Source organism: Seriola lalandi, unplaced genomic scaffold (assembly GCF_002814215.2).
Source record: "Seriola lalandi dorsalis isolate HSWRI2012SDOR001 ecotype SW California unplaced genomic scaffold, Sedor1 jcf7180002054744, whole genome shotgun sequence".
Lineage (NCBI taxonomy): Eukaryota > Metazoa > Chordata > Actinopteri > Carangiformes > Carangidae > Seriola > Seriola lalandi.
The window spans coordinates 151,748-173,193 of record NW_019525297.1 but is presented as its reverse complement, the minus strand read 5'-3'; the positions used below and the strand labels follow the sequence as shown (position 1 = coordinate 173,193).

Sequence of the window (21,446 nt, the reverse complement as noted above, 5' to 3'; positions counted from 1 at the left end):
TTGGGACTGTATGCTTATCTCCCGTGTATGCTGCATTATTTGCATGTTGTTGGTGAATGAACTGCTGCCACAGAAGGGCAAAGGGCATTTAAAAGCCTACCTTACCTCTCTCTACCATCTTAATTCTGCCTATTCTTGGCAGTTCTGGGGGGGGGCTTCTAACTGTGTAAATAGCTCTGGAAATTGCGTGTGGCCTTTGACTGTCTGTGTAATTGCAAGCCTCTTGCAGTATTTTGCTTGGCAGTCTGAGAGGTTAACCCCTGAGGGCTGGAGGCCCGAAGCTCTCAGTCTGACTGGCAGAGGGCTCCTCAAAGCCCCACTTGTTCACCTCGCAGCCTGGGCAACTCTAAGCCGCTGCTGATCCTCTTCTAGACGAGAGGGAGAGTGGGAGGCTGCTGCATTCAGCCGTGGCTGAGGCTCTGCAGGGTGAAGCCTGGAGTGCTATAGGCCCACACAGACACACCGAGCCCAGGCTGCCTGGTTGCACCTGGGCAGTCAGTAGCACTCATAGCCTTGTCACCTCTGTGAGAGAGTACTGGCACTAAACTCTGGTTTTAGCCATAATCAGATTATATGGAGGCTGCTCCAGTATGTGGATGATCAGTTCACCAAAAACCCTTTTTTGCATATTCCCATGAAACTGTAAATGTGGACTGTTCCTGTGGTTAATGATTTGCAGATGGATGCACTTAGTTTGGTTGTATTGAATGAGTGTTTGATGCAATAATGCATCTAAATGTCAATTTATCAATTTATACCATGCATCACTGCTAATTTAGAAAAAGGCTCATTACAAAGCCACAAAATGCAATTGGCAGCTCTGAAAACAATGAAGAGAGAGTAAGATTAGAAAAATAAATGTTGAGTATTCAAACATGGCCAAAAATAATGTCATGTTAAATTGATTTGATCTTAATTCCGAACATTAATTCTGTATTTTGAAGGGTTTCACATACATGACGCTGTTTATTTTGAACGTCTTCGTCTCAGTAGTATTCAGGGGTCAAGTTGGGGATTTGTACACAGGGTGAAGTCTAACCTGTCTGCTGTGATGGATGATGTAGCTGTATGAAATGGTCTGTAAAGATGCAAGCTCTTTCATCTTTCAGAGTCACAGCAGAAACTGTAGAGAAAAGACAACATGCGTAGTTTCCTCCTTGGATTCCCACATTGTTCTCGCCAGCTCTGCTCCCCCTGGGCCTTGAGAACGAGTCTCTGTACACCCCAGACAAAAGTACACAGGCAGAAAAGAAATATCAAGGCACAAAAGCTCTTTATGTAATGCTGTCAAGTTGCATTGATTTTTTTCCCCCGTATATTTGACAGACAACATAAAATCGTTGCTTCATGTCATGTCAAGCTGGGCCTTGGAGATCGCATCGGCTCTTCCAGTATCACTCAATTCTTTGGTAGAAATGTTTCTTGGACAAGACATTGTGGGGAGATGTTGACTGTGAGTAATTCATTTGTGTCAGCTCGGAACATGTTTGTTGCCTTTACACAGTGACACATACAGAAACTGTGCCACAGAAAGTCAATCTCAAATTAGTTTTGTGACTAAACTTTGTGCACTGGACGACAAAGCCGTGTGTTATACAGTATCTGAGGCCTGGGTCTGTTTTATCGGCCGGACGGTGGATGGATAGATTCAGGGACTGGAGCAGGACCGGGGGGCTGGTTTGTCTCTGGGTTTTTGAGGTGGAGAATCGGCAGCTGTGTAATCAGACCTGGCTCTGACCCTACCTGTCCGGACGTTCCTCCACATCCTCCATCATGTTCATGTGTCACATACGCACTGATGAACCGCTGGTCGCGTGCAACCTCTCAGCTGGTCTGACCTGCAGTCTGATTAAGTGAGGATATTTCACAACTGCCGGCACTGTAGGAACTTGTAGTGAATACAGTACATTATTCTTTTCCCCTAACATCCATTACGTCTTTATTTAAACTCCCGGTGATTTACTGTTGGCCTGTGGCCACTCAAGCTCTGCAGTAAATACGTAAGATAGATAACAAGAACATGGTAAATACAAGTCTTAGATACTTCTACTTGAGTTTTTCATTCTATGCTAATTATCATCTATTACATTTCACAGGGAGATATTATGCTTTTTACTCCATTACATTTATCTGACAGCTGGTTACTGTACTTTAGATGTAACATGATACAAAACACACTGTATGATCAAGAACTAAAACATTTAGATTTACACTGTAAAATGTGACAAGTTGATCTTACTTGTTGGAAACCGAGCCTTGAAAAAAACTAAGTAAATATAACTACTCGTTTTAGGTTATGTTGAAAATATATCCTCTTGTTAAGTTCACTTCAAATTTAGTTGTGTTTATTTCATTTTATGAAGTTGTTCCAACTTAAAAATGGCACCTAAAGTTAACTTGCTCTTTTTCAGTGTATAAACAATTATATAGTAAAAAATAGCTACAATTAACCTTACCTGGAATAATTATTACATTAGAATTAAACTGAACGATTATTAAATTAAAATTACATTAATCCATCAATAATCGTAAGCCAGTCATACAATAAAGTGAGTTTCAAGTTTTCAGGTTGGGTGGAAAACAGATTGAAAAGCTGTAATGCCTTGATTTCATGTTGTTTTGGGCAAATGATTTAACCCCAAAAAACATTTGCCATAGAGCCTGCACAGTACTACCACAAGGGGATATGGAGTATTCCTCCAACCAAGTAAGTGTCAACTTTATGCTTTTTGTGGTTAGCAGGAGTTTAGCTTGTTTTTTTGTTTCCTTTGTGACTTGATTTAACAATGCCACTGCCTCATTTAGTTATGCAGAATAACTGAATTGTAACCAAGATGCTAGTTTATTAAAATGAATATTTTTCCATTATAGATAATAGCTAGGGGGAAATCTGTATTTACATTTAGGTTTAATCGTATCTTTTTTATGGCGAGGCAGATGCTAAAATGTCACATTCTGGTCTTAACTTAGTTTCAACCAATTATGTAGTCACAGTGTCATGGCTTTATAGGGCAGTAGAAGAACGTCTAGGAGACATGGGAAAAACACATTTAAACTGATAGGATTTCTTTCTTTTGCTCTACATGCACAATATCTGTATTTTTATTATATTTTTCCTTGTACTTAACCAATATAACCAATGTTATAATTTCCATGTCTTTGGTAGATGAGTTACCTGATATTTGATATTTGATATACTGTGGTATCTTGTGCTGCTTTTTTTCTTCTTTTTTTTCTTTTTTTACTGACGATCATCAACATTTACTTCTAACAAGGTATTTTCATGTTGTAATATTGCCACTTTTTCTCTACAGGTGAAGCATCTGAGTTCTTCTTCCACCACTGCTCTCTGGTAAAGAACCACATTATCTGCTGACATTGTTTATGTGGTGCTTTGAGCTGAATGTGGCACCACAGAAGAAGCAGCCAGTGTCACACATGTGGATGCTCAGTGGTCCCTGTTGAGAACACTAAGCTCTGTATTTGCGCTCCTCTCGCTGAGGATAACAGCCTCTCCAGCCCAGGTTAGGAGTGGGGCTCCCTGCAGCTGCTGTCTCTGAGGCTGATTAGTGTGGTGATGAGCGAATGAGGGCCAGGGGAGCCACGCACACACACTCTGAAAGGGTTAAGCTGCCGGTTAGGGAGGAGACCTGCTCTGTGTCCAGGATGTTGAGTGCTGCAGCGCGATGGTGTGCTGTTACACTGCATGAGGCCTCAGCTCCACTTGGATTCTGATTGGGTCTGTAAGATCACAGCCACCCCCCTCCCCTCTCTCTGCCAACCCCCTCCTCCCTGAGGGTTTCTCTCTCCACATCCTCCCTGCTGATTATCACCACTGCCAGAGCTGACTCTTGCACTCCAGCTGCTGTCCACACTGTGGCTCTGGGGCTAATTTAACCAGGCTGCATGGAGGGAGAAAACTTATTCACACAGACCCAGAGAAGCTGAGCTGTCACACGGCAAAGCTCCTCCCAGGGTTTAGCTTGTTGCCCTCTGCAGAAACCTCCATCAACCACTGCTGCCACTCACTACAAAAAGAGCCACGCTGCTCACACTACATGCCTTTCCATCAGGTTTTCCCTAGTGGACTGTTTAAACAATATCCAGAGCTACAAATGTTCAGAAAAAGGTCACAGTCCCCTTTACTTGGAAAAAGTTCATCAGTGTGAAATAGACAGCAGAGATTTCTCTGCCGATCAGCATGTGTTGATCTCTGCAGGTGTTTCCTCTGAGCTAAGCCAGGGCAGAGTTCTGCCATGACTGTCTGAAGGGTGACTCTCAACAGTCATCTTCAATGTGAAATTCGATCCTTAAGCTCTAAAATCAAACATACTTACAGTATATCAAGAGCTACTGTATATCAAAGCATTGTGTGTTTCCATCACAATGCAACCAGGGATAACAAAGGTGAATGATTTGTTTTGAGTTTTGTGGTTCAAAGAAAGATGACTGAGGCTGGAAAGTGAGTTTGAGTTTTTCCCTGAATTGCTTTTTCTGCATTAGGGAATTTCAAGTTATTGTTATTTGATAAAAGCAAATGCTGAATAATTTCCTCAAATACTGTCACAAGATGCAACTCCCAAAACATCTATTTGACTTTGTGAGGCTGTGAGGGAGAAAAACATAGTAATTGACCAGTTGAACAAGTGAGTTTGGAGCAGGACAAGAGCTGGATTGTGAAGAAGACAGGAATCAGAATTGACCTAAGGGTTTGAAAATTAAAAAAATTATAATAATAATAATAAAAATGGAATTTGAAATATAGTTTGCAGAAAATGCTCATTTACACTGAAAAACTGTCTTATCTAATCTGTGATTAATATTTAAATGACAGATTTTCTCTCTAAAAATACAGTTTATGCTCTTCATGGGAAATATTATGGTTTATATTTGTATTTAATTCTGTATGACAGTCAACAATTCAAACAATATGCTCACCATAAACATTGGATCTATCCCATGCCCTGGCATATATCCATAAGACACTTGGACACATGCCAGCAGCGCTTGGAGTAAAGTCTTGTCTTACTTGTGAGTCTCTGCCAAAGCAGCATTATATGAGTGTTGATGGGGAGAGTCCTCTGTCAGCCCGCGGGGCTCCGGTGTCTGTGTGCTGGGCCGTCCTGGGTCGCACAATTGGACAGAGAGGGCAAGACGCTGCGCCACAATCCCAGTCCCCCCCACACACACACACACACACACACACAGCCCTGCCATGTTAAATGGGAGCATTGTGACTGCAGACCTGCTCTCATCTTCATGTACACTTTCTTTTTTTTCCCTCTTTCTCGCAGTACATAATGACCCCAGACTATGTGACGACAGGCATTGTATCCGAGTGGGCGACCACATAGAAATTAAAGATGAGGGTCTGATTCAGAGGCAGCTGCAGGTCTTTTTCTGCTGCATGGTGTCACTGGGTCCAGAGATATTTAAGGTGTGTGGGTTTAGGTTTGTGTATGTGTGCATCTGTGTGTCTGTGGTAATATTTATTAAATCACCTTTCCTCACTCTGTGGCGAGCCAAGTGGTAACAATTGATTAAATCAAATTTCTGCCCAGAGCAAGAATTCAATTATGACATTAGACCTGTAATCTGATGCATTCCTTTGTTCAAGGGAACTGTGGAAATTTTCATTATTGTATATCCTCAATATAAATACCTGTAATTTAACTTATTTATATCATTTCAGACATGTTAGGAGGTGGTGCATATATTACACATGTGAAAGGATTTCAATATGAGATGTGTAGGGTTGTCAGCGTGCATGACTGGAATAAGCATTTTCTCAACAGGTGCATGGTTATACATACATTAAATACACCGTAGGAACAACGAGGAGAAAACAGCTTGCATCCTTTATTTCAAGATTCAAATGTTTCACATAAGATGTTCAGCAAAAGAAAATTCCACTCTAATGTTTTTCTTCTTTTCCCTCCACAGAATTCCCCCTCCATCAGTCTTTGCAGGGAACAATGTGGTCACATGACACCTGGCAGGTATTTAATCTCTTTTAGTCATTTTATCTGGGAATTCCCCTATTTTTCAAATATGAAGTGCAATTTAGAAATCAAACCCAGCTGCACTGATTGCTGGCAGAGGAGTTATGAGAAGATCCTCTTTTTTTTTTTTTTTTTTCCTCCATTTAACTGAAACGCTTTGAGAACTCACACAGTGAACACACATCACTGTGCACAACAACATAAGTCCTGGAACATTTCCACAAAGATAGCGATAATGTTTTCTTCTCAAAAAAGGTGATTGATGTGATTCACTGTGATGAAAAACAATACAAATTGCAAATGGGCAGGTTAAACATGACTTTATATTACATACAAAGTGTCCTAATGGAATATACACCAGAAATACAAGAGGACTGTATCAAAATGTTTCCAGTATTTATTGTTAGTCATATTTTTGAACTCTTATCTATATTTTGGAAAAACACACATTTTGCAGCTACTGTATGAATTCAGCACTGTGTACCAGCTTCAGTGATCATGCTGCAAAGTCAAACTGACCACAGAGATAACATCTCAGGTCTCAGAAGGCAATTAAAAAGAAATTAACTCAAATTGTGGCTAATTTTGTGTTGTCTACTATTTTTCCGTGTTTATTTTGAGCAAGGTTTCTTGGAAACTCCCATTTTTTAATTGCACCAAATGCTTATTTTGGATTTTTTTTTTTTTTTACCCGTCTGCCTTTCCACTGGTCTGCAAAATCCTACAGATGCTATCAACAATGATTTCACTGTGGCTATTTCTGCCTTATACATGCACACGCACATGCACGCACACACGCACGAGCAAACACACACGCGCGCACACACACACACACACATATACAATGATCTGGTGCATGTATAAATAATTCACATAGGTCATGCTTTGATCCTCTGATAGAGCCTCTCGGATTGCCAGTAGTGGCAGGAAAACCAGTAGATTGAAAATGAGGAATGCATCAAGGGGTGTGCTGTTTACTTGTAGCACGGGCAGCTGGTTAGCCACCCCTCTGCCATTTTACACCCCCCTCCCTTGCTTTTCAATTCCAGCCAGACCCCAGGCTCGGCTACTAACTGGGGGCTGGAATATAGTGCACTGGGGATCAATGCGGCCCTGAGTGAAATGTCAACTGTGGCCCTGCGATGTGTCAGGCTGTGAGGGAGTTGTAATGGCTATTGATCCACTGCGCTTAATGCAGAGCTGCCCCGCCACAATGCGAGCCAGCTGCAGCAGAAAGATATATGTATGAGATGAGCTAAAACTGAGAAAATAGAAAAGAAAGAGCCCACAGTTTTGTCCCCCTCCTTTCATCCCTCCCTCTCTGGCTGCAGATTGATCTTCCTCTTCCTGCTGATTCTAACTGGGGTCTGTCATTATCTTACTCTGTCATTAGGGGCTCCATTGACAGCCTTGGCCTGTCTGTGTCACTCTATTGAGACAGCAACACTTTTCCCATGCAGCGTTCCCTACATTTATTAAAATCTGTGACAGCCTTGTCTTAGCTTTCTCCATAGATGGCTGCGCTTCAGGCAGCGGTGCAGCAGTGTAATTGGAACATGAGGCTCTCCGTCCCTGGCTAGTAATATCTGTGAGGTACAGCTGTAGGTCAGACTGGTTTATATCAGACTGCTGGCTATGAAGAACAAAGTCAGACCACCTCTGTCTGAGGGTCAGTGTAGTCTGTGCTCCTAGGGGCAATAGTATAGACCCTACATTTATACCTGCATCTGTGAATCACATGTGTATGATCATGAGTCTTCACACTGCCACTGTTGGGGGGGAAAAAAATATATTTTTTAAAATGTGACTGTATGAAAATTAAGGAACGAGGGGGATGAAAAAAGGGAGTGGGTTATAGTTTTTGGATGGTTTTGGGAGAGCAGGGAAGCGCCCTTAAATGTTTTTTCTCACTGCAGTTAGATTTTATTTTGTTCTAGAAAATGTAAAAACATCGAATATTTACATCGAAAAGATAGATTTTGTCCAAAACTCTTTCTATAGCTGGGATAATGTGTATTTCCTCTCCCCATCAAACTCAACTAGAAGCTGATGGGATGGATATGTCAGTTTGGAGTAACAAAAAAGACATGGAACTTTTGTTATTAGTGAATCTACCTTCACTTTAATCTGCATCCTGAACAGAAAGCAGAACAACAGCAAAGTCAAAAATTAAAATAATAACTATTAAGTCACAGTGACAGCTTGGTTCAAAAATAAAGAATACTTTGAATATCCAATAAACAGGACCCATCATTTTGTTGTGTTTGCCAACATTTTGGAAAATGATAATTCCACTCAGTGTTTGATTTGGGTACCATGTGAAAATTATTAGGTATAAATCAGAGAACAGCATCTCAAACTCTTTGTCCATTTTTAGTTATTTTTGGCAAAGTGAGCTGTAATGGTGAGTTTTTGAGATATAGAGGGGAGTCAACAGAATATTAATAATGCTTGGAAGGGTCTTACTTGTTTAAGAAAGTGAACCATAAGGTACAGCCGCCCCTTCTGCACCCCAATCATTTTCATAATGTCCTTAAAGAAAGCATTTTGGCTTTAAAATTTGTACAACATGCGATACTTTCTCTGTTGTTTTAGTGCAGAGATTTTGCACCATGCACTTCAGCACATAATTCAGTGTTCAGAGACAGTACTAAAATTACTGGGGTAGGCAGAGGAGCCTGTGTGCTTTCTTTTCATTTTCTTGCCCCTTGCAACACCCACCCTCTGGTATCTCAAAATAATACATTATTGAGTTGGTATTTGTTTCACCATTAGTAACTTAAATTGCATAAATAATTAAAGATGATATAGTCCTGTTTAAACTATAATATGTTAGTGGAACAATAACTTTCTCAGTGCTACCAAATCGCACATTAGAAGTGGACATAGTGAAATGGTGTCACCTGTTACCTGAACATTACAGCTTCTTTCAAACCAAAAGCTTCTAAATCATCACTGTTATTTCAAGTTGCATCAGACTATGTTGTAGCCTGATACGTATGAGAATAAATGCAATACAATAATTTTCTGTCCCTTACCACTAGGTGAGCTAAATGAACCTGTTTATAGAAATGAATTTATGCTCAAATATCAAAACAGCTGCAACTTCAAAGAAACAGATTTGAAAAGCTTTTTTGGTTCTGTGTCAAAGGGAGCAAACAGTTTAAATATTGAGCCAGATTTCAATGTGAAACAAAATGAAAACAGTAAATGAAAGAGCCTGTATGAAGCAACCCAAACAGTTTTTGTTCTTACAGCCCTTACATAACCTAAATTTGTGATCACATGATTATTGTTTTGTTGTATTTTCTGCTCCCAGACTATTACTGTAGGGTCTTGACAACTTGAAAACATTTCTGGGGCTGTCAGGAAGTGCACAGTGGGGTGCACTGAATTGAGATTGGTGGTTTGTGGGTTTGTGTGTGTGTGTGCCTGTGTGTGTGTGTTTGTGCGCTACACAAAAGCGATGCTGAGTATAGGCTGGTTGTGGGACCAAGCTGCTTCTCCATGTTACAGGAGGCACAATCAAGTAGGACCAGGGGGTCTCTGGCTGTCTTGGCCCCCATAACACACGAGGCTGCTCAATGGGACGGACGTTATTGGGGGGTTGGGGTGAAACTGATGACATGGTGTGTGACAGAGACTCATCATTTGAGTGTGATACAAGTATTTGAGCTGCAAGGCTGTAATGTTGCTCGGCTTGTCTGGAAAGATTTATTCCAGATTGCAGCGCCTGAGGGTTCAGCAGCCATACTTGTGGGAGGTTTGTGCAATAATGCACTTTTTAGCGGAAGAGGTTGTGGACGTAATGAAGCAACGTGCAAGAATCTGTTGGTGGAAGGGAAGAACGAAAAAACAATCAGTCTATGTATCTAACTATATATATGTAGGCCAGTGCTAAAATTTTTAGTGATATTTTTCCTGAAGCGCAGGAAATCAGAGCATATAGGTCTCTTACAGGACATGGTGAAGAGTTGATTTAGTATCTGCTTTAATGCAGATGTGCATATGTTGGACACTTCCTAAAATACAATGAATTTCCGTCTCCAAAAAAACTTGAATTTACGGCCTCGCCACTGCCTGACAGAAAGAAGCTCCTTTTTTCTTTTTTTTTTCAGCGAGAGGGAAGAAATGTTTAATCCAACACCCACTGTGAAAGGAAAAAGTAATGCATATCTCACTATCTCGTCTGTCTCCCAGCGAGATGAAATTGAAATTTTAATGCATTTTAGAGTTTTTCCCTCGAATGGAGAAGCTGATAGACACGGGGATGTCATATTTACAGTATGAACACCCATGGTTTAATGCACTCTACAATACTGCCATCTCTAAGTTCTTTGGAACAAAACATGCTCTTGAACATAAAGGGAAGGCAAAAGAACAAAATTATTCCTCAAGCTTTCTATCAAGCTTCTGCATTCATGGCAAAGTCTAAAGGGCATGTCAGTCCTCCTGCCTCTGAGAGAGGTAATTATCCTTTTCCTGTCAGAGAACAACAAATGATAGCCAACTATGGGGGTGCATTTTCAGGAGCTGAAATTTGTCAATAGGAAGGAGAAGGAGGTTTAATTTTCTGGCAGCTGCATATCTACTTTTATCATGTTTTTTTTCAATGGTCATTTGTTCCGTGTTTTCTTTCTTTTCACATGAGCTTGCACAGGGTAGTGCTGTTTGTTTATGTCTCTGAGCCTCTGAGGGTGTATTTATGTGCCCTGCATTAACATACCTATTTATAGTCCTACACTTTCTTACAGTCACCTTTTTTCTGTTGTGACCATTTCACAGATTATATATTGTCCAAGTAATTTCCCTTTCAGCATCTGTGTTTTTTACCTTTCAGAGAAAGCAGTGAATGGAGGGAAAATTATCACAATTACTCATATAATTGAGCCGTCTTTGTAGCAAGTGCAGCTTCAGTAGCCCTTTTTTTCCATCAGCCAAAATGGTTTCATTATATGGGTTTTTCATATTCCCTGACACAGGGCTCTGCTGAGGGCCTGGCGCGTGGATGAGATGCAGGATGAACAGAGCGAATCATTAAGGTCACAGTAGGAATAATTATCCCAGCTATGGAAAGAGCATCTACAGCCTTTTTTCTCCCCCGGCACAAATGCAATGTCCACGGCTTTTAGTCACAAAGAACTTTGTTACAAATGGAGCTTCCACCTTCTACTTATACAAAGAAGAGAGGGGGAGAGCAAGACTTGTATCAACATGACAATTTTCCATCATTAAGACTAATGACAGGCACAGACTGTGGGGATCAAGGGGAGCACAAAAAAAAGAGGCGCATTCAGGTGTTGGCTGAGTGCTGACCTCCTTCCTGTCTTTGTTGGAGACTTAACTCTTAACAAAAACTAAAAAGGGGTTTCAGACTAAAGGCGCGGTGGCAGCTGAACGTCAAGCAGCCCAGCTCTCCAAATTAGCATGTTTTCCATTTGCAGGGAAATAAATTCAATTAGACCTACGTGTAAAGAAGTTTAATCAGTCATTGTTTTAGTGTTGGTGAAATCATTCCCCAGCTTATAGCTATGTTATATTGATTTTATCACCTGCAATCCAGCTCTGTCACATCAAACCAAGAGTTTATTAAATTTAGATTTTCTTTAAAATTGATTTTCTGATAAGCTGAAGATTTCATACTGTAACATGTGGCAAGTATGACGCGTCAATGTGACACTAGCTTCTTTTACAGTTTAGCTGAATTAAGTAAAAGCCATATTTTCCCAAGTCCTTTCTCCCCAGCCTTCACTCAGGTAATTGGTCATTTTGCAGCCAATTTCGGGCAGGTTGGATGCTTGCTGCCATGGCCTGACCCCTGCTGCTGCTGTAATGGGGACAGCATTTCTACCAGTTCGCTGGGGGCTTATCCACACTGTGACCCCAGCTTTCCGAGGAGAGAGCTGCTCTGAGGACTGAAAGGGGGAAAGGAGTTGAAATATGACTTCTCAACTCTGCAATGACCAGCTGTAAGTCCCATTGTACACGTGTTGATTATAGATTCCTTCTTTTTATCCACTGCATGTTTTTGCAGTAGAGAATGATAGTTACTTGGGCTCATAATTTTTCATAAAGGTTCTGCTTCTGCATGAAGAAAAAAATAAATTATAAAAAATGAAATTAAAAAATAGAGCAGTCTTCTGAGCAACAAGTACAAATTGGAGTCCCAGGAGCGTTTGATCAGTACATCCCCAAAGGATGTGATGCAGTTTCCTCTTAGGGTCATCAGTGTCTGAAAACAAAGAAAGCAAACATTACTTTCCAGTACAAATCAACACTAATTCATTGTTTCATTATTATTAGTTATGAAAAAACATTCTATATGTTTGGCATGTTAAAACAAGGACTTGATCTACTTTTTAATATGTATAATAAGCATAATCTGTGATCCAAATGTAAAGGTTAGCCCCGACACAAAAAATTTATAACAAGATTTAAAGCTGCTTCTACTCCCAACCTGACAGATCTTTTGATTAAATAAATAACAAGTTAGTAATTTTTTCATTTTTTTTGTTTTCAGAAAATCTAATTATCTGAATAAACTTTAATTTATATGGAAAAAATGACTCATCGGGCCCTTAAGAAATAAATAACGTGCTTGTTTGTTAAATTAATTTAATTTCAGAAAGAGGAACCACTTGCAGGTGAGAAAATCAAGTTATAAAATCTGATTATAACACAAAAATAAACCTTCCAATAATGTTTTTAAATACATTAAATTATTCTGAGATAGTAAATTTGGTTTGGGCTGTTTGGTATTTTCTAAAACCTTAACACACAAAAAAACTTAACACTGTTTCATTTTCTTCCTGTATCTCTCCTGGCCCTTATGATAATGCAATCAATTAACCAGAGTAACAATCTTGTTTCTCAGATATTATGATTCATTTTTTGTTTACATATAACTCAGTAAACAAAATCAATTCACATTTTGATGCCACACTGAACATGAAAATAGACACTGAATCGAGTTAATTGTAGTGCATCTAGTTTGCGTTCATTGACGCCGCAAATTACAGGATGGCAGCGAGCAGAAAAACCAGACAGGAAGCAGAGCAAAAGGCAATTTCACTTGTTTGATCCACTGCCTTTAAAATGTGAAATACAACCTTCATATAGTGTGACATTTCTGCTGCCAGTCACTCGCCAAATTATATTTGTATTTGTAGTTGAGGTGATGTAGTAATAATGTCCATAATGGGCAGTTTGAGAAAGGATGAGCTGCTGTATTAATGTTTAAAAAAAAAAAAAAAAAAAAAGCATCACAGAGTGTGGGAACATTTTATTTTTTTGTTATGAATTAGTACATTTGAGATAGTCATTTATGCAGCATGATAGGCTACTGAGTGCATGCATCTAGGCCTCTGTGACAGCAGATAAAAGATGTGAAAATTGATCAAAATGTGAATTTAAAAGAATTGAATTTGCAGATACAGTATTTTGAGTAAAATCAGCTGAAATGGTCAAATACCTTTAGACATGATTAAGCTGAAGCTGAAAAAAAACAACAAATCACATAACTGCATCCTATATAAAAGAAACATGTAAATGCATGTTTTAAAGCAGCATTATGTCTCCTTCATGAGCAGGGGAAATAAGAAAAAAAAACCTCACAGTTGCTTGCACCTCCAATGACAATAATTAATCACTGCTCCCATGCAGAGTCTGCAGGGAGCACAGGGAGCTGAGCCTTCACACAGCATGGATACACAGTTTACCAATGCACCGCGGTCGGGATAATATTTGGTGGCTGTTAAAATGTGGGTTGGCATGGTAGTTGAGGAGGGCTTTCTATCACCGGACTGAAATGAAGTCTGTGACATCTTGGAGATGTGTATAAGAGACAGGCGCTAACCCTCAGGTGAAGAGTAGCAGGTGTTAAAACACCCTCAGCCACAGAGCTACTCACTCCTAATGAGTCCTGCCTCCGCGCTCCATCCATGCATGGAGGACTTTATTTTTAGTGTGGCTAGTTAGAGCCCTGCTGCCATGCCGCAGGAAGGACCGCTGTGGCCTGTTCTGCCCTCCTGCCAGCGAGCGCAGGAGTCAAATTATAAATTAAAGTGGTAATATTATCACATGCTTGCTCATTCTTATGACACTGAGGATGGCCTCAGAAAATCCCTCAAATAAAGAGTTAATCCTTAAGATTGCAAGCAAATCAGAACTTTGTAAATGATTGATTTTGCAAAAGGTATCAATAAAATTAATATAATATATGCAGCACTACATTCTGTAAGCCTCTTCAGCCCTAAATTACATTCACTTCAGCAAAAAGCCTCTAATTATTATTGCTATTATTAGTAGTATTCTCGTGGTATTATTTTACATTTTTCTTCAAATTCTGCCTCTATTCTGTTAATGGTTTCCCTCACAGCCGCGTTTCAGTTTGCAGATACTATAATCGTGGGAAAATAATGACAGTTATCAGTCGCACCCACCAAGTACCCATAAAAATCTGTCCTCTGTTCTGGAAGATGATAATTATTGGTTGTACTACCATTATCACTGTCGTTGTTGATAGAGGAAATCTTGAAGCATTTTTCGAAAGTAATTCCAGAGAAATCACTTCAAATTGGCCTATTTTAGGGGACAAGGGACCAGCTTTCGTTATAGCCTAATATTTCACAGAAATCTTTAAATTCAGGCATCCGCAGCCGCCTGGCACACTGTGGCACACGCGCCGTGATGTCAGAGCCTGCATTTTGATAACACATTTTGCAACTTGCTAGTTCTGTTTTGAGATCAATTATGTAATTACACTGATAATCACAGTGACGGAATTTAACTGCCTTTAATTTGTTATTCAGGTGGAGTTGGAGGGACTGCGGATGGAGGAGCGAGGCTGTGTTCCTGCTCTGCTCAGACACAAGAAGAAGAGCTGCAGCCTGCAAATGAATCCTAATAATATGAAGAGCTGCTGGATACTTTCCTCTTCTTCTTCTTCTTCTTCGTCGTCTTTCACCATGTGCATCCTGTGGAGGCTCTCTGACCCCGGATAGCGCGGATTTATTTGCTTCTTTTCCTTCACGTGATTTTTTTTAAGTAAGTGGACAAACATTGCTTATTTTTTTTTAGCTGCTGGTTGAAATTTGGATATCGCTTTCAAATGTAGGCCGGTTAAACTGCTGCAGCAAGCGGTCCTGTTTGAGCCTTGACGTGTGGAGGTCTGAGCATGCAGCTCAAGAAAAATGTCTCCTGTTTTGTCAGTCGTCAGTTCAATTAAATCCAATGTCCATGGATAATTATTCTTGTTAGGCTGTGGGAGGCTGGCCGCACCCCCCATCCTCACTTAGATTCATGCTAATCAAAGGTGCCAGTGTTTTACAAAACTCTGACCATTAATTGATTGCGATAGAAGGTGCGTAAAGTCGCTTGAATACCATTTCAGAGTGATAAGAAAATAGGCCTATGTGCATTCATGCATGGCTGTGCTGTAAAAGCAGGAGAGCTTGGGAGGGAAAAATCTATTCCGAGCAAGGAAATAAACAATTTTCCCACGATTATACTGTATATTACATTGTTATAGAATGATTCAAACTTCATACGAAGTAACCAGGTGCGTCGAAAAATTAATAAAGACTGTTTTAGATCACTTTTATTTAATTACACGTTGATCTGTCACAGCTGAATGGCCACGTAGTTAATTAAAAAACATTGTTTTACTAGGCTATATATACCCTGCGGCTATAAGATGTGGTTCTACGTTTTCAGCGCGTATAAAACATCATTAGGCCAATACCTGGACCAATAAACCTCCTCATTTGACATCAGACCAAACTGTTTTAATATCCCACTGTTGCCAGGTGTAACTGAGACCTCAAGCCACAGTAAGTGTTAAATACATGACTAATTACAGATCTACTTATGAAAATTGAACACTAGTGTTATGCTAATACACCTTCCTCCTGATAGAGCATTAGGAGCTTTAATCAAAAAGGCTTTAATCAAACTGGCCAGCAGACACAGCAGCTTTAACGAGGCTGGAAATATTATTTAACTTTATTAAATGACGTTTAGACGGATATAAGACAAACGGCAATTCGGAATACAATATGACAGACCTGATTTTACTGTATTATAGAGCGCTGCACTGATGTAAATGACAACATTTTTGGATGATGTTGAGACAAATAGGAATCAGAAACATATGTTATCACTTTACAATATAAAATATTATTATGGTTTCCAAAATATAATAATAACAATAATAATAACAATAATAATAATAATATAATAATAATAATAATCATAATGGTGAATCTTGACATGTCAAGAGGAAATCTGAGGTATTGTGGTGTTCCTTGACTTTATCAGGTTCTTCGGACCCAGCCCCAGCGTCGCCAATCGGCTTCCCTCTTGGAGAGGGTGGACCAATCAGCGACAGTCTTTGATGAATATTCATGAGTCCGAGATTCAAACCTTTGAGCGAGTTTGTCTTGGTCCACAGCATCATACCTAGGACTTTTCACAGGCACAAACTACATTTTCTTATGAATGGAAAGAGAAAAAATCAGTTCGGCTTAAATTGGGACCCATCCTTCACTGAGATCATAGAAGGAAAACAACAAAAGCAAGACAAGCGGAACCGCCAGAAGAGATGACAATGACTACAATTCCAGAAAGTCTTAATAGCCCTGCCTCAGGAAAAACCGTTTTCATGGAGTTTGGACCCCCGAGTCAACAAATGTCGCCTTCCTCCATGTCTCACGGACACTATCCCATGCACTGTTTACATTCTGCAGGTCATACCCAGCACGACAGCTACAGTCCTGGCTCATCGTTCCCCAGATCTTTGGGTTATCCATACGTAAACTCCGTCGGCAGCCATTCCACCAGTCCATATCTCAGCACAGTACAGACCTACCAAAACAGCTCGGCACTCACACAGACACGGTTAGAGGATACAGGTAAGTGTGCATCAGCATCTTAAATATTAACTTTCTGAGTAAACACGGCTGTCTACTTTATAAAAACCTCGCTGCATTGAAAAGAGGACCCAGCCGTTGGAATTAGGCTTGGTAATTATTTATTGCGTAACGCTATAAACAATGTATGCAATTAAGGATAATTATACCTAAAGTACAGCGCTTGGAGTATTCATTGCTGCGCAACACTGTTAGCTTCAACTGCCTCCTCATTTTTCCTTCTTTGCTCTTTTCTGTCTCCCTCAGCACCAGAAACAGAGAAAAACACAGTGGTCGAAGGCGGAGAAGTTCGATTCAACGGCAAAGGCAAAAAGATTAGAAAACCAAGGACTATCTATTCGAGTTTACAGCTTCAAGCTTTGAACAGGAGATTTCAACAAACTCAGTATTTGGCGTTACCGGAGAGAGCTGAACTGGCAGCGTCGCTGGGTCTCACTCAGACACAGGCAAGTCCATGAAACAGACTCACGAATAGCTTCACTCTGCTGGAACATCCAGGAACACTTTTTCACAACATAGCTAGGCTATATGGTTCTTCTTCTTCTAATTGCTAGGCTATTATTATTAATTATTATTAATGAATTGCTATATTTTTAGGGTACAAATTATACTATATATATATATATGCACACTATATTCTATACTATACACTATATATATGCGTGTGTATGTGTGTGTTTATATATATATGTATATATATATATATATATATATATATATATATATATATATATATATATATACACACACACACACACACACACATATATAGGCAAGAGCAGTATATTAATAGCCAATATTATTTTTCTTGATCTTGACCTTATTTCATTAAATCTGCTGCGTGCGTAAAGCCTGCATATTTTTTTTCAAAAGTGTCTTTTAGTCTGTTTTTTACTTCAGTTTCAATTTTTTATTTCCTTTGTCTTTCCAGGTGAAGATCTGGTTTCAGAATAAGCGATCTAAATTCAAGAAACTAATGAAGCAAGGCGGTGGCACAGTTGACACCAATGCTTTAGCCACTGGCCGTGGACTTTCGAGCGGCTCTCCCTCGGTGGCACCTGTTTGGAGCTCGCCGACCACCGTGAAGACTTCAGTGGGCACAACCGGATCTTACATTCCCAGCTACACCTCATGGTATCCAACCACACACCAAGAGTCTATGCAACAGTCACAGCTCATGTGAACAGAGACCTCAGCCCTCGACTCTGCTCATGGCTCGTGTGTCAGGATGGTGAAGGGGCTCACAGCCGTTCAGCGCGGCCCAGCACTGATAATGCACAACACCAACCCCGGAGTTTGCTGCCGCATGCCGCCAGCTGACACAGTGGCCTCCTCATACCGGATGACGGCAAGCAGCAAAGAAGGAGTAGGAAGAGGAGGAGGAGGGAGCTGGGAGACTGAAAAGGCACGCAATGTGCCCAAGGGCAACAAGTCCGTGACAGTCAGCGGAAATCGAAGACAAATGGATCATTTTTTGGCTGCTGTTTATCACTTTTGTGTCAGTTTCTATTTTTAAAAAATCATATTTGTGTGAGTTATTCTGTTGTTGAGCTGTAGGCTACATGTTTATAAGAAAACACGTGTTTGTTTACGCCAGATGTCGGGCCCAAGGTGATGAAGACCTAAAATCAATCTGCATTCATCAACAGTTAAAGGTTAATTAGGCCACAGGGGCGTTTCTCTGACCAAATAATAACAGTTTATAAATTCCACCAGTAACCATCCGGCCATTATGCTTACAGCACATTCAACCACAGAGCATATTGTGCAAAGCCTCAAATTGCTACTATGTTGTTTATATGTGTTTGTTATTTAAGTTAAATTATTCAGACTAGTTTTTCTGTTGAGGTCGGTCTGTGTTCATTTTGTAAGTGTGTTTGAAATAACAACACTGTGTTGTTAATGCTGCACTAATGCAAGCAAAGCTTTTCTATGCCGTGCCCCGATGTTATGTGAAAAATGTAAAAGGCCTGACGATTTGCTGCTTAAGAAAAAAAATCCTGAGGGTGAGCAGCTCATATGTCACTGTATTTTGTACATAATTTTCAGATTTGTTTTTGTGCTGTACTGGATACGCTGTGAAACAGGGTTTTAGGCTTTCTGTATTTGTCGAGATGTGGTTAGTCAACATAGAAAATATTTAGTTTTGTATTGATCTCTTTAATTTATTTATCTGTTTCTGAAGTTTATGTACATAATGTGCAAAGTTTCAAAAGCAGTAAAATAATGATTTAAATTATGTCAAGAAAGGTGTCTAATTCAAATCCCCCTCTCCACCCTCCTCTCGTGTGAAAAGAAAAGGCTTCAGCATGGTGCAGGTTTAATGTGAGCTGACACAAAGCAGTATCATGTTGGTTATTGTAGCAGGCAGCATGTAAGTGCGTTTTTTGTGAGCTGCAAAAGGCTCGTCGTTTAGATTTATGGTCGTTTCGCCTACATGGGTTTGTGCTGCTGCTGCTGCTGCTCACTGGTTACAGATGTTGTCAAACCTCTGGAGTGACTTTAGAATTAGAAATCTGGTGTTGCATCTAAAAAAATAAAAAAAAAACTAATTTATGCATCTACACGAAAATGTCTTTACACGTAGTTGAGCTACGGTTTAAGAGTAAAGTGGAAAACAAACAAATAATGACATACGACGCTAAATATTTCAGAAATCACAGTGGATCCTATATAAGCTGCTTCGCTTATGTTATTGTGGTTTAACCGTGGCGGCGCGGGGGACCTGATTCATTCAACAACATCGCTTATTCCTTTTCAACTTTTCCTATGGATAATCTTCTCTCTACTTGTCTTTGACAATCCCTATTTTCTGCCATGAATGGGAGAGATCAATTGAGTGTGTTAAGTGAATAATTGCGCAAGAGGCAGGTGCTGCAAAAAGACTGGATGAGCAAGCGGGACACAGACGGATCAGATAGAGATCGGTGAAAGTGAAAAGTTCAAAGGCCTTCTTTGAACTTTTCACTTTATTCACACACTTTACTCATTTACTCTATTACGCAATTTTGCAGCATTTTAATTTGTTAAATCGTAAAATGCTACCAGTTTGGTTAGATATAAGTTTAAAAAATGTAAAAAAAAAAATATATATTTTGTGTGCTTGCATTTATCTTTCTTTTTTTCTTTTCTGCTCTTTTTATTTATTTATTTTTTATAAATGCCTAAAAGATAAATCTGCAGTAGTAGTAGTAAATTAGCTGTCCATTCAAACAACATTACACTGGACTATACATTGCAAAATAATTATAAGACAGAGGTAAAAAATATAATAGGCCTATTCATTCATTATAAATTTAAAATAAAATTTTGTTATAAATAATGAAATTAAAAAATCAAAATAATAAGGCAAAAATATTCACCATACAAACAAAATTTATTTTCTGACATCTTGCTGTTTGTCTGAGAGGAAATAAAGAATGAAAGAAAGAAATTTATTGCAAACCAGCGGCTTGTGCACGCTCTCCTCCTGCTGCCATATCTCCATGAATATATAAATGTTTTGCAATTATAATGACACATTTCATGCAATGTCTACGGTCTGCAGAGCCTCCCTTTAAAACTGACTGAAACCAACATGAGTCCAGACAGGTCAAAGCTAACCACCATCACATCACAACCGAGCAATATTCAATTTTCATTTGTTCCATGTTTCATTGGTTTTAAGAGGAAAATCAGACCATTACAATGATTCATTAATTTATCACCTCAGCATGTATTATTATTATTATTATTATTATTATTATTATTATTATTATTATTATTATTATTATTATTATTATATGCAGCAACATCATCACACGTTCACATATACTAACCGTCTGAGGCACTAAAAAGAAATAAGATCTGGTCTAGTTTATCTACAGTGTTTCTTCTTTGTAGAACATCCTCTTCTTCAACCCTGCACTCTCCACTCTCATTGTAATTCAAACCGCAGAACAAATACAGTCCTTTGTGAACAAGCTTACATATAGAATAGGCCTATGTATATTTCGATACTATTAAGAAAGAATATGAATTGTGCTATTGCTGCTGAAGGGAACATAAATCTGCCTACCTAGCCCTAGAAAGGCGCAGCTGCACATCCAAGAGGGTCAGTGTTATTTCGCTGTATTCTCCTCTTGATTATACGAGCTGAGCCCATCAAACCCAGCATAATTACAGTAATTTCGCCCTTATTTATTCTAATGCAGTTTCCTATCTCTGAGGTAATTATGAGCAATTTTTTTCGCACGGAGGATCTTTTTGCGTTGACAAAAGAGATAGTGCTCTGAAAGAAATTTGCTGCTGCCATAGAAAAAAAAAAAAACATAGAGAAATAGGTGAGCTGCCATTTCGTCACTGTTCCCTTAGACTTAGCCTATGTATAAGGCTGGCAAATTGCTTGCAGGTGTACATCACGGAGTTGTCAATGCGAAGAGGCTTCAAAATTAGCAAAGCACAATGCGAGAGTAATGAAAGCAGCAACCAAATTAAAAAAACAACTTGTGTGCCCCCCCCACCGCACCCCCACCCC

The 21,446-nt window shown here is 39.5% G+C and overlaps 1 protein-coding gene and 1 long non-coding RNA gene across 3 annotated transcripts in view; one reads left to right on the top strand and one right to left on the bottom strand.

The window, feature by feature from the left end:
• Positions 1-5,836: 5,836 nt before the first annotated feature.
• Positions 5,837-21,446, bottom strand: part of LOC147818061 (uncharacterized) — a 16,199-nt gene continuing 589 nt past the window's right edge. Inside the window, exon 2 of the long non-coding RNA XR_015438358.1 lies at positions 5,837-12,234. This is a non-coding gene — a long non-coding RNA (uncharacterized LOC147818061). The remainder of the gene's footprint in view (positions 12,235-21,446) is intronic.
• dlx1a (distal-less homeobox 1a) lies at positions 14,710-19,169 on the top strand. 2 transcript variants are annotated; one of them, XM_023424561.2, is made up of 4 exons: positions 14,710-15,047; positions 16,320-16,912; positions 17,177-17,376; positions 17,862-19,169. In XM_023424561.2, exons 2-4 carry the CDS (start codon positions 16,603-16,605, stop codon positions 18,111-18,113), a joined length of 762 nt encoding a protein of 253 aa, XP_023280329.1. In that variant the 5' UTR covers positions 14,710-15,047; positions 16,320-16,602; the 3' UTR covers positions 18,114-19,169. The 2 variants fall into 2 exon arrangements, with proteins under 2 accessions (XP_023280329.1, XP_087034978.1); XM_087178852.1 differs by lacking the exon at positions 14,710-15,047 and having other exon boundaries at positions 16,318-16,912.